This window comes from Apodemus sylvaticus, chromosome 21 (genome assembly GCF_947179515.1).
Source record: "Apodemus sylvaticus chromosome 21, mApoSyl1.1, whole genome shotgun sequence".
NCBI classification, from domain to species: Eukaryota; Metazoa; Chordata; class Mammalia; order Rodentia; family Muridae; genus Apodemus; species Apodemus sylvaticus.
Genome location: NC_067492.1, coordinates 48,071,348 through 48,083,715, shown reverse-complemented (window position 1 = coordinate 48,083,715; position 12,368 = coordinate 48,071,348). Strand labels below are relative to the sequence as shown.

At 42.4% G+C, this 12,368-nt stretch overlaps 1 protein-coding gene across 2 annotated transcripts; it reads right to left on the bottom strand.

The window, feature by feature from the left end:
* Positions 1-704: 704 nt before the first annotated feature.
* Positions 705-11,933, bottom strand: Znf330 (zinc finger protein 330). Of its 2 annotated transcripts, none has more exons than XM_052166852.1 (10): positions 11,792-11,933; positions 10,682-10,813; positions 9,155-9,174; positions 8,589-8,659; positions 7,094-7,173; positions 4,900-5,026; positions 4,368-4,472; positions 3,292-3,338; positions 2,038-2,155; positions 705-1,576 (listed from the first exon to the last, which is right to left on the bottom strand). In XM_052166852.1, the coding sequence occupies exons 2-10, from the start codon at positions 10,799-10,801 to the stop codon at positions 1,317-1,319; spliced, it is 948 nt and encodes a 315-aa protein (XP_052022812.1). In that variant the 5' UTR covers positions 10,802-10,813; positions 11,792-11,933; the 3' UTR covers positions 705-1,316. The 2 variants fall into 2 exon arrangements, with proteins under 2 accessions (XP_052022812.1, XP_052022811.1); XM_052166851.1 differs by having other exon boundaries at positions 11,828-11,933.
* Between the last annotated feature and the right edge of the window lie 435 nt (positions 11,934-12,368).

Genomic DNA, 12,368 nt, shown 5'->3' with positions numbered 1-12,368 from the left:
CTCCTCTGGACTGGAGGACACGGAAAGCCTTTTCCTATAAAGCCAGGGGTCCTCTGGCTTCCATGCATAGCTCATGTCCTGCTCTACCTACTGCTGTCCTTACAAAAACAAAGATGTAGAAACTGTAGCCCAAATTTCTCCAAATACCAATAATTCAGCGGTTCAATGTTCTCCCTTCAACTAAGGTTGTGGTTTTCACATAAAACCCCATAGACTCATGTGTTCAAATTTGGTCGCAGCTGGTGGTACTATCTGGGAGAGTTATGGCTCCTTTAGGAGGTAGAACCCCGGTAATCCCTGTGGTCCTTAAGGCCTCACAGTCCCATCCCATTTCATGTTCTGCTTCCTGTTGAAATATGACAACTCCTCTATGCTCCTACCACCACATCGTCCCTGCCATGAAAATAAACCCTCTTCCCAAGTCACCATCGTACAAAACCATCACAGCAGCCGGAGAGAAGCTGCCTGAGCACTAAGTCCAGTGCCCTAAGCCACTGTCACTACAAGGCGGAAGCAGACACCTGTGCCCTGACCGTCAGGTCTCCATTTAGCACTGAAGACAGGTCTACACTACTTATCTTTGTGCCACGTAATTCATCTCAGATTACTGTACCAACATTAGGTCAAAACTAATTCAGTTTATAGAAAAATACTTAAATGTTTTCCAAAATACATTGATAAAACAAAAATGAGCATCAAAAGTATTCAAGTATAATACTAAATTTATTTTAAAATGAGATTCTCTGGGTGAAGCATCAGCATCACTAGTCCTGCCATTACAGGGATGAAAACAGTGAGATTTCTGAGACAGTGACAAGCACTGCAGAGGACATACACTGTAAGAAAACGGTGAACATCTCAACCACGAATGCAGACGTGAATATTACACAGCACGAAGTCAGTGAAACAGAATAGAGCATGACTACCATTGTATGGACTGAAGTAATTTTACCCGTTACACTTTGTAAAGTCAGGGACACGAATTTATATGCAGTGCCTTTAGTAAAGACAGTAATTTAATTTCAAATAAATATATTTCCTTTCTATTCCTTTATCATGTATTTTATTATGTTTCCAACTGGCAAAACCTACCAGATTATTAACTCAGTAATAATCCAATCCATGATACTCCATTTGTCTTACATTTAACTCACTTTACGTACACTGCAACCTCACATAGCAGTTCTATAGAACTGCTAGAACCTACCCCTGAGCCTAGTGACTAGCCTTTTGGACAAGGCCAAGGGAGGGTACGTTTGAGCATCCTCATGATTCAGCCTGCTCTTTCCACAAGTGCCGTTAGACCAGCAGGGCTCCTAGTTCTCCTGCTCCTCATAGTGAGCATAGCCACTGGCGTAGGTCCTTCCTAAGTTCAAATTGTTGAACAGGTCTGATGACTCAGCATCTGAGTCCTTCCCTTCTTCTTCCTCTTCATCCTCTGCTTCATCCTCCTCCTCATCATGGTATCCAGTATCTCCATACTTGTCCGATGACAGGTTCTTCCAGTAAGCATCATACCCAGAAGCTCCATTTCCTTCTTCTCCTCCAGTCTGCCTGCCAAATTTCAAGGAGCGTGCTACAAAAGACAGTCACATCCACGTCATCAGCCAGTGCCAATGTTCACACAGCCCACCACCATGGGACATACTGTTACAGTGGTGCTTACTCTTAAATGAAAAGGGAAGCATTCGCCTCATTTTCTCAGAGAAATCTATACAATATGATCACAAATAACTAAGGCAAACACCAAACCTCGGTATGTTTCTTATATCAAATTGAAAAACTGCACCACACATTTTTCAAGGCTATAAAATCCCACTTGCTTATGACAATACATTTATCTTTTCAAACAAACAGAGTTCATAAATATATGTACACGTACACACACACACACACACACACACACACACAGAGAGAGAGAGAGAGAGAGAGAGAGAGAGAGAGAGAGAGAGAGAGAGAGAGAGAGAAAAGAGAAAAAGATCAATGCAGTCCAAGCACGAAAGGCAAGCACTCCACTGGCGTCCTACGAGGCCTTACTTGACATGCTAAGATCCTTGGTCTCCTGCGTTTCATGCCCACATTTAGGGCAAGGAGGTTGTTTCCCTTTTTCTTGCTTAAACACTTTGCTCCTTGTATGTTCATCACAGAAACAAGCCTATACAACAGAAGCAGAAATAAGGCAATATTTGAGATATAAAAAGATACTGTCCAGTATTGCAAGAAAATTTAAAGATAGTTTTGCTTAAGGAAGAGTTAAGAATTGTACTGGGACTGGTCACATGCTCTTGATTTCAGTGTCTTAAAGGGAAATCGATTTTTCCAAGACACTTCTGAAACAGGTCCTAACACAACACTTACACAGAGGATGACACAGAAAGTGGCTTATTAACTTGTTAATATTTGAGGGTTTTAATAACAGAACGGGTAGTTCACCTTCAGAGTACACCTTCACCCAACTAACGGGAGGAAAGGCAATTTCAAAGTCCTAGGTATTGAGAAAAAAAGGAGAGGGCCACTGAACTACATTGAGTCTTAGCTGACATCACAAGGTGACCAGGGTGAAGTGAACAAAGACAGACATGCTCTAAGCAGCAAAAAGGGCAGACAATGAATGCTTAAATCTCCCCAGCAGAAGCCCTGCTGGCAAACTAAAAGGCACTCTGTAGCACCCAGTCAGAACAGGGAGAGAAGTAAGACAGGACATGGACAAGAAAGGTGACAAAGAAGAGAAGTACTTCTGAGATAAATGAGTTATTATGTACCTAGTGATCTTCGAAGAATAAAAATACTGATGACAGCCGAAGGAAACATGATGGAAATCTTTACTATGCATACTCTTTTAAGCAGGTACAACTGAATTCATAGTCCCAGGATTCAGCTCACAATGTTCTCCACAAACATGAGGCCACAAAAACACTGAGCTGGGACTTGAGGACATGTAACAGAGGGAACTACTACAAGGAAAGTGGAAAGCCACTAGGGTACCAACTGCCACACTACAATCCTAAAGCTAAAAGAGTAAGCCAGACATGGCAGGTCAGGCCAGAAACCCCAGGACTCTGGAAGCAGAGGCAGAAGAATTACTGGGAATTCAAGGCCAGCCCAGACCTCAGAACAAGACCTAGTGTCAATTAATTAACTAGCTTATTAAAATTAATTAGATTAAATTAATAAATTTAAATTATTAAATTAATAAGAAAAATAAAAGAAGCCACATAAGTTAAAGTTCCACGTATATTAGCGCTGTCCAGACTCAAATCCAACCCTAAATGAGATAGTAAGCAGACACACCTTACAGCGGAGACATGAATGCTGGCCAAGTCGATTGCAGGATACACCTGTGGGAGACAAGACTCATCTTAGCATCCCGTCAGTTACTCGCTCGGCCTTGCATATTTATTTCTGCCCCTTCTTGTATCAGTAGATGCTCATGGCATTACAGCTGAATCAGTCAGCTGCTGACCTGCATGGTTTAAGTACTATAAAAACAAACAAAACACCCATGCTTCCTCCACAGAGAACTTTATTTTTGTCCTATACATTCTGCCGAAGTCTAAAATGGGGATAGGGCAGTATTTAATGCACTGCACTTTAAAATCTCACGGGAATTTCTGTGTAAATATTGAATATACAGTGTGCAGTACATATCGCAGATCAGTGACTGAGCACTAAAGTCTGTAGATGAGCATCGGATTAGCAAGCATCCCAGAATAAGAACCATATAATGGAACTGAGTAACTAAGAACATCAGTCTTTCCTCTAGGATGGTTACTACTATCTAATGAAGGTCAATATCAGGCATCACAGCATAAATACTTATGCATAGTCTCATTTTAATAGCCTTTTGAAATATCTATGGATAATTCTAGTACTGTTACTATTAACCTAATGAGTAACATTGGTTCTCAACTAGAAAATAAAGGACTATGAGTGGAGGTTAAATCCTGAGCTCAGATACCCAACCCAAAAGGTAAGATGAGCTCTCCAAGGAAGAGTCCGCGTCCCTGCCCGGCTAGAGATGATCCAGGAGTGGGATCACTTACTTAAAGACATTGAGAAAGGAGGGAGAGGCTGAGCTTGGATGGTATAGGAAACCTGAAGGTGAAATGGCCGCTGGTCCACAGGACAGGAATGTTACAGGAACGGCAATGTCTGGTCAAGGCCACAAAATGAAGACGGGCTCATCTGGTATACCACTATTATGCCCACAGGAAAATTCAGGGCTATGTTTGGAGGTTTGTTCCCACAAATAAAATATACACATACAACACACTAAGAGGTAGCATTAAAAAATTATATTCCTTTTAATTTTCATATTTCCACTATTCAGAATCCTAGATACAAGCACAGCCAACAAAGGGACTTACATTTAAATGTTTCTGCTTCTAAAACTTGGCAGCTGGCTTGATGCTCAAACTGGTCATCTTCACAGAGAAAATTATGGCAAAACGAGCAGCTGAATATTCTGCCTCCTGTGAGATTAAAATAAAATTCACAAGTATAATATGCATAATATGGCAAATATAGTAACTTTCAAATCCTTATCCATATAACTTGTCAAAGACAGCAACTAAATTCAGAAGCACATCAAAACTGTGTAGCAGCAGCTAAAAGAGAACCACTGACATATTTCAAATTGAACCATTAAACTGTGGGTCTCCACTCTCTCCTGCCCACTTACAGAACAGGAACAGGCTTGAGAGAGGTGCCTGTCCTCCCCTAAACTGCCTCCTCTACCTGCTAGGGCGAATAGCACCAGCAGGTACTAATATTGCTGGGACAATCCCCTTCCAACCAAACTGATGGCTGAAATTGTACCAAGCTAAAGATCTGAAAGTATCCGTGTGGAGCAAGCAAGCATTACTCATAGCTAAGACATGTTTGCACCTAATCACTCACCATGGTCCCATACCCCTCGCTCACACTCCACACACTCTGCATCCGTGAGTGGGCAGGCACAGGCATGGGTGCTCAGACACTTCCTCCCGTGGCAAACCCAAGCTTCGCAGAAGTCACATATTGCACCCTGCAACAAAGAAACAAGAGCTCCAGCTCAGCTACCACAGGACCACTGCAACCACTAAGGCTGTTACAAAACAAAGGACCAACAGACAGCAATAGGGGGACTCATTCTAACTTGTGAGATCAAGTGTAAGAGCCCTTCCATTTATCTGTTCTTCATCAGCTAGGAATCTAGCAATAAAAAGAGGGCCTCTCAACTATGCAACCCAGAAGACATTAAGGCACAGAATTCACAGTACATAGCAAAGGGCTTGGGGAAAACCCCGAAGGATGGTTCAGTTGCCTTCCTGCTCACCCACACAAGGACATGGAAGGGTAGCAAGTGGTTATCAACACAGAAAGTAAGAGCAGGCAAAGGACTCATGCCTGGGAACAAAGTTCTATACCAGGGAAAATCCAGGTTAGGGAAATTACCACAAACAATATATATAAAATTACTATTACTGGGGCTGGAGAGATGGTTGAGAGGTAAGAGCACTGTCTACTCTTCCAGAGGTCCTGAGTTGAAATCCTAGCAACCACATGTTAGCTCACAACCATCTATAATGGAGTCTGATGCCCTCTTCTGGCATTCCGGTATAAATGCAGATAGAGTGCTCATAAACATAAGATAAAACAATATTATTTTCCTTAAAGAATGTAATTTGGGCATGAAATATAATAAATAACACTGCAGAATATAACAAAACCATAGCTCATACTTAAAATACTATCTTCTAGTGAATAAGAACAAAATATATCAAATAATCCACCTATTTTTATTTATGACACTAAAATTTCTTATAAAATCCTATCAAGTAAAGGCAATATATAACTAATATATACTTTTTGTCAGATTTAATATTTAAACCTTAAGTTCTTTTGAACCTTATTTAACCAAAAAGCGTGAAATGTTAATGACAGTCTTACAAATTCAGGAAATTTATTTTGTGAAGTCTATTTAACATTTTAGAAAGTTATATGGTTCCTTTACTTGGATGATCAACTAAAATCACACAGAAAGCATGGCCATTTGGCTGGGGAGATATACACCTTCGTTCCTCCTGGCTAGCTTTATTAGTGCTAGACAGTACTATGCACTCTGCCAGAGGAGAAAGAGACCTCAGTCTTACCCAAATGCAGATCCTGTAAGCTACGACCAGACTGTCTTGGAAAGCTATGCCGCTGATACAACAGTGGCATGGATGCTTGGATACAACCAACTACTCCTGACTGATTTAAGGTCTACTCCAGAAGATGGAACTCATGCCTGGCACTATTATCAAGACCAAGAACCTGTGGCTCCACTGGGCATAGGTCACATTACTATTATTCTGCTAATTCAACACAGAATTAAAAGGACTCTTAACGACTTACTGCTGTATACATAGATCAGCACATCTCTCCAACCTCATCAGAGGAACTTTTCTTTCAATACATGGCAATTAATACAAAGACTAACAACTGATCAATGTGTAGAGGTAAGAGACTGCAGAGAGCAGAATGATGTCTACAACACAGCCCTCTCTCCAAGGATCAGGGATCTCTAACACAGCCAGGGTGTGAGAGTCAGAGATGGGAGAGGACTGTGAGCAAACAGGAGTGTGCCCAGACACAATGGGGCAGTTGCACATAAACATCATAGCAACTCTGACAGAATGCACAGAAAACCTGAGCAAGCAGCTCAAATCCAGCATTATCCCAGCACAGAAATGAGATGTGAGGGAAAAAGTCCCTCCCCTTTGGTATTTGACAGGCTGCTGGGACAGGCTCGGTTTTCTTTGACGGTGTGATCCCTGGTTGGCTGACCATGCTCTAAGGTAGGCATTATATCTAATAGTATTTGGGCAAAATAAATTGGACTCAATAGGTTAAAATACTATAAAATAAAATTAAAAAAAAAAAAAAACAAAGTTGGGTGGCTAGAGATGGGGCTAGATCTGGGGAGGGGTAGAAGTCAATATGGTGGAAATATAGTGCATGAAACTCTCTAACAGTTAATAAAACTTATTTTAAAAGATTAAACTATGGGTTAAAACGACTTAATCTTATCCTTGGGAGCCTACCGCACTAAGGAATGACAAGCACTTACCACCATAGCAAGGCCAGTGCTGTACACACCAGCATGCTTGATGACACAGTCGGAAGACTTCATCATGCACTTTGTTTTTCCTGGTTAAAAAGAATGTACACATACACTATTAGCCCTACTAATCAGTACATACAGACAAGCACATACAGAAAGTGTTCACTAGTTCCGATTTGATCTAACTAAAGTGCCTACGGAAGTAATGTTTTCAAAAATTTTAAAATGAAAGCAGCTATTTTCCTACTTAAATAAACAGAAAAAGTACATAAATATATATCTCATTACCTTAGTCAGATCTTGAAAGATTAGAACTGTATTAATCCATAACAGTTGTTATATAATAATTTATACAGCACATGCTAATTCATGCTTGTAATAAAGCAGAAGTCCCAGGTTACACACTGTAATTCAATGATCGTTTTGGCAGTTTCATATCTTATGAAATTTGAATAAATTAAAACATTGTAAAAGCACACTTTAAATGAATTTTATATTCATAAATCACATACAAATTGCCTGGCTGGGACATACCAGTTATTTCTTGCCACAAACTATCAAAAGGCACAGTGAATGGTTACAGAGGCTAACTGTTCCACTTACATTTATTCATATATAAAAATCACCACGGGGCCTGAAATGTCCTCATCTACAAATTACCAAGCCCCATCTGGCCAGGAATCTGCTTATCAGACAGTATGTCAAGATCAGTGATGACAGATTAACTGCCCATCAGACGACAGAGTGGAACACAAGACAAACAGAAGATGCTCAGCTTGTCAGCACCTTGTTTCCTTAGAAGCAGAGTTAGACAACAGGGAAGGAAGAACAGTGGACACAGGGCATAGCCACCCAGCTGTTGCACGTCTGACACAAGTGCAAGGCGGCAAAGGGAAATGTGTCTGTACACAGCTCCCTGGACACTGAGCACGCGGGGCTGCCTTCTACCTGCCCAAGGCTTGTTCTCTCGGCCTGCATCCACTTGCATTTAAAAACAGCCAAGGCAGCTGAGTCTCTCTTCTCCACTGGCTGTAGCACAGAATACATGAACTCTTGGAAGACTAGAACTACACTAGAAATATTCCACGTGTAGCCCTAACCACTAACCTGCAGCTCTGTACAAGCATATATCAATGGCACCCCAAATGGGGTGAAACCATCCCCTCCTAAGAACAAAGAATATGATTTGTTCCAGCAGAAAAGCTTGCAGTAAATCTGGAGTAAAGTTGATTAGGTTCCCTAAGCCAACTCTCCATGAAGTCACAGCAGAAATCAGGAGATGAGAGACATGGCAAAAACTGCCAGTCTTGGTGTAAGCATGCTTTCTGATCAGATGTGTCAGCACACTAGGAGCCTGGGAGACTACTTAGGAAACATCATTTTCTTCTTTTCTAGGAAATACCATTTAGTCTGTTTTGAATTTAGGGAAATAGCTCCACCTATACTTGGTAACTGCCACACAAACATTTGATTACACATGCCTTCATGGTTGTATACTTACCACACTGTGCACAAATTGGTAACTTCTGAACAGAATTACAAAAATAGCAAAAGGCTCTATTCTTCTGCCGCCTTGTCATGTAAAACAAAAATTTTAAATAGGGTCAATTTCAGATAAAGGATGAGACTAATTTATCCCTGTGCTAATTAGTTTTTAATCAACTTGACATAAACTAGAGTATCCGAGAAGAGAGAGCCTCAACTGAGGAACTGCCTCCATCAGGCTGGGCTGTGGCCAAGTCTGCAGAGCATTTTCTCAACAGCTACCTGATGGAGGAGGACCTACTGCACCACTGTACAGTGGGCAGTGCCACCCTGGCAGGTGGACCTGGGTTGTATAAGAAGCATAGTAAACCTGAGTCTGGAGCAAGCCAGGAAGCAGCGTCCTGTCCTCCACCGTCTCTGCTCTTTGTATCAGTTCCTGCCCCAAGGTTCTTGCCTTGAGCTCCTGCCGTGGCTTCCCTCATCGATGAAGGACAAAATGAACCCTTTCCTCCCCAAGTGTCATATCACGGCAACAAAACGCACACAAGGACAATTTCATACAGAAAGAAAAAGAAAATTTACCTCTGACATTTGTCGCATTCCTGTAAAATTTAAAGCATAACATTAATTTTCTGCTGGCTGAAAATGGAACATTTACTTATATCATGAAGACTATTTTCTTTCCCAAATTAAAATATAACTGGTTCTATATCAACCTATGTGTATAAGCTCTTGTACATACTCCCCTAGCAAAAGTAAACAAAAAAGCTATACTCTGTGATCAATGATGGAAAAAAAAGCCATATTACAAAAAAATTTAAATACTAGATTCCCTTTTGGTTGTTTTAAAGAAACCAAATACTACAGAAAACAGACAAGTTCCTGCTCAATTTTCTATTTCAATTAAAAAACATCCTATTTGCCAATATTGAGTGGGTGTTTAAAAATAAAGGGCAGGAAATAAATATCGAAACTATCTCCATTTAGGAGGGGCTTTCAAAGTTCTGTCCATCTACTCCAGAGCCAAGGCACCACTGGTCAGTCTTTCACCAACATGTCCCTGTCCCTCCCCCATGCCTCATTTACTCTGTTCCTCTCCCTTTACTGAAACACCAAGATCTATCCCATGACAAGCACTTACACACGCCAAATCACTGTCTCATCTGTTAGCATTCCTCTTCCCTCAGAAGAACCTGACAATCACAACACACTTCCCCCATCACATCTGTACCATGAAATCTGACCGAGTACACCATAAATCAGTCCTGGGGCAAAAAAGGTCACAAGTCCAACCTATGGGAAGTCTTTCTCTGTGACCTCCACAGTATGAGATAGGATGTAAGCACGCTACCAGAAACCAGGAAGCTAAATCATGGCACTCCTCAGAGGCAGAGGGAGCAAAAGAAACAAGAGCCAAGACTGTCCCGAAGTCCAGCTGTACCCAAGTCTTATATCCTCTCTTCTTCCCACTTGGAGGTCGCTGTGGTGAGGTACTTTCCCTAAGTCAAACTGTGGTTCTGTCACTCATAAACAAATGAGTCCTACATAGTACACACTAGGAAATCCTATAAACACATAAAAGAGGGAGCCACATCATCTGCCATCATTATTGTGCCCAGAGTCAATGCAGAATGCACATTCCCCTGACGATAAACATTTGCTAAATTAAGTCCCGTAGATGAAATATTTAAGAACAATCTGACTTTCTCCACATCAGCCTGCTTAAGAACGGGGGACACATCTAGAAGACAGGGTGCTCGGCTAGACAAATCGGTGAATGGAGACTGGCTAAGAGAAAACGATGAACACTGAGCTGAAGAATACATAAAAAAGCTGGAGCCTCTCACTCAGTGCCTGTCACCCATTCGCCTTCAACATCTATTGTCACAAGTAATGCAAGAGGGAATACCCCAGGCTTGATAAGCAATACATACTCTAACAACTACAACAAAAACATTGTTTCGCAGTAAAATACTGACCAGGACTCTAGGAGGATTTTCCTATAGTGAGCATATTGGCACACCGTGGCTGATTATTTTTTTCAGGTAAATCTTATATATGGTACTATACAGTTCTCTCCTCAGCCACCATGCTTTATAAAGCTCTCACCATGGAAGCATTGCACGGGTGCTTGGCTAGGTCGACAGTACTTCTTGATGCCCGGAGCTGTTTCTCGCGTTCTCGGCGGTTCTCTGCCTTCTTCCTCGCACCAGTCTTTTTTTTCGGCATGTTCCCTTCTTTCTAAACAAGAAAACAGAAAAGCTATAATTACTACGTTCAGTTACACAGCGTTTATACTCTCCTTAAATATTAAATCAATCTTCCAATTTTAAACACACCTCATCACATCTGAAGCCTTTAGCAACATTACACACACGTTCCAGCGGCAGGCTCCAAAGCTAACGCCCTCCCCTGTGCCTCCAAACAACTCTCAGACACATCAAGGACCACACCCTAACAGCTAGAGTGTCTTTTTACCCTAACTATTCTCTTCATTCAAAAAAAAAAATTATGTATGCACCATTAGTAATAAATGACTAAAAATATTTTTGTGCCAAGTTGAAATAACCATTTTGAGAACACAGCCTTAGCCCTAGTGCCGTCAACATACAGTATAATACACTCTCACCTACAGGGTATCTAAACAATATCCAGCAAGCCAAGGCCTGTCTGCAAACAAACCCATTTTCTCTGAGGAGACTAAGGAACTATGGTCACTTTCCCTGCCGGATCCTAGTACCTAGAAGCAGCAGTTTTAACAAGCCAGATGCTTTGGAGTCACATCGCACATTTTGTTTCCCATACAGACATCAAACCTTACAAAACTGGCTTCCAGCACTCAGAAAAACTACGATATAGACACCAGGCTTCTGTTTTCTCACTCTAATTCCCAATCCTATCGGGCAGAACAGTCTTCACAGCTAATTGGCGGTTAATCATCCTGGCCAAGCCTCAGGGCCTTCCGTCAGTATTTAAAATTGAAGTCTGGAGCGTGTGGCTGAGTGGCCACGGGTGACCCCGGGTGCATTCTGTACCCACTAAGACATCTCAGACCTATATTTTTTTTTCCTCGAATCTGTTTGTGCCAAGCTCAAGCTTGGACTCAGTGACCGCGGGGCGACACTGGGTTCCAGGCTCTGGGAGGCCTGGAGGCGGGGAGCCCCACGCGGCTCGCGACCCGCCAGCAGCCCGAGGGCCCCTCACGTTCTCCCGACCCACCCACGTCGCGCGGCCCCGCGAGGACGCGCCGCTCACCGCAGCGGCGGAGGACGCAGAGCAGAGGCGAGGCCGAGACGCGGGCTAGAACGCCAGACACAACCCGTTCCCAACAGTGGGAGCGAGACCGGAAATCCGGTTACGTCAGCGCGCCCAGGCTGTACACGTCCACCGGAAGAGCCCCGCATGCCCCGCCCGGTTCTGCCTGCCCCGCCCGGGCCTCGCCCCTCCTGCGGGAGGGGGAGGACTCGCCTTCCCGGAAGTGGACTTGCTAGGGAGGAAAGAGGCTCAGGCGTTTTGTAGGAAATCGGGTCAGTGAGTTGCAGGGTCTCATGGCTATGTTATTCTGATTTTATTATTTTACTCAGAGAATTGAAAAGTCCAAAAGGAAGAGAAAGACGAACCCACAAAAAACTTTTGAGAGGGGAAAAATTACTTTGCTAGCAAGTTTTGCCTGACTCTACTGAAACCCTTTTCCTTTCTGTGAGCCTGACAAGGCTCACATAGCACATTTTTATCTTTCATTGTTGTTTTCTGAGACATAATGAATGGAAGCCTGGCCTTGAAGCCACTGACTCCA

Excerpts from the sequence above, each read along its gene's own strand:
- Znf330 (XM_052166852.1), bottom strand. The coding sequence starts at position 10,801 with ATGCCGAAAAAAAAGACTGGTGCGAGGAAGAAGGCAGAGAACCGCCGA. Across the intron at positions 3,339-4,367 it reads AGAAGCAGAAACATTTAAAT|GTGTATCCTGCAATCGACTT; the intron begins GTAAGTCCCTTT and ends TGTCTCCCACAG. Across the intron at positions 1,577-2,037 it reads CAAGGATCTTAGCATGTCAA|CACGCTCCTTGAAATTTGGC; the intron begins GTAAGGCCTCGT and ends TGTCTTTTGTAG.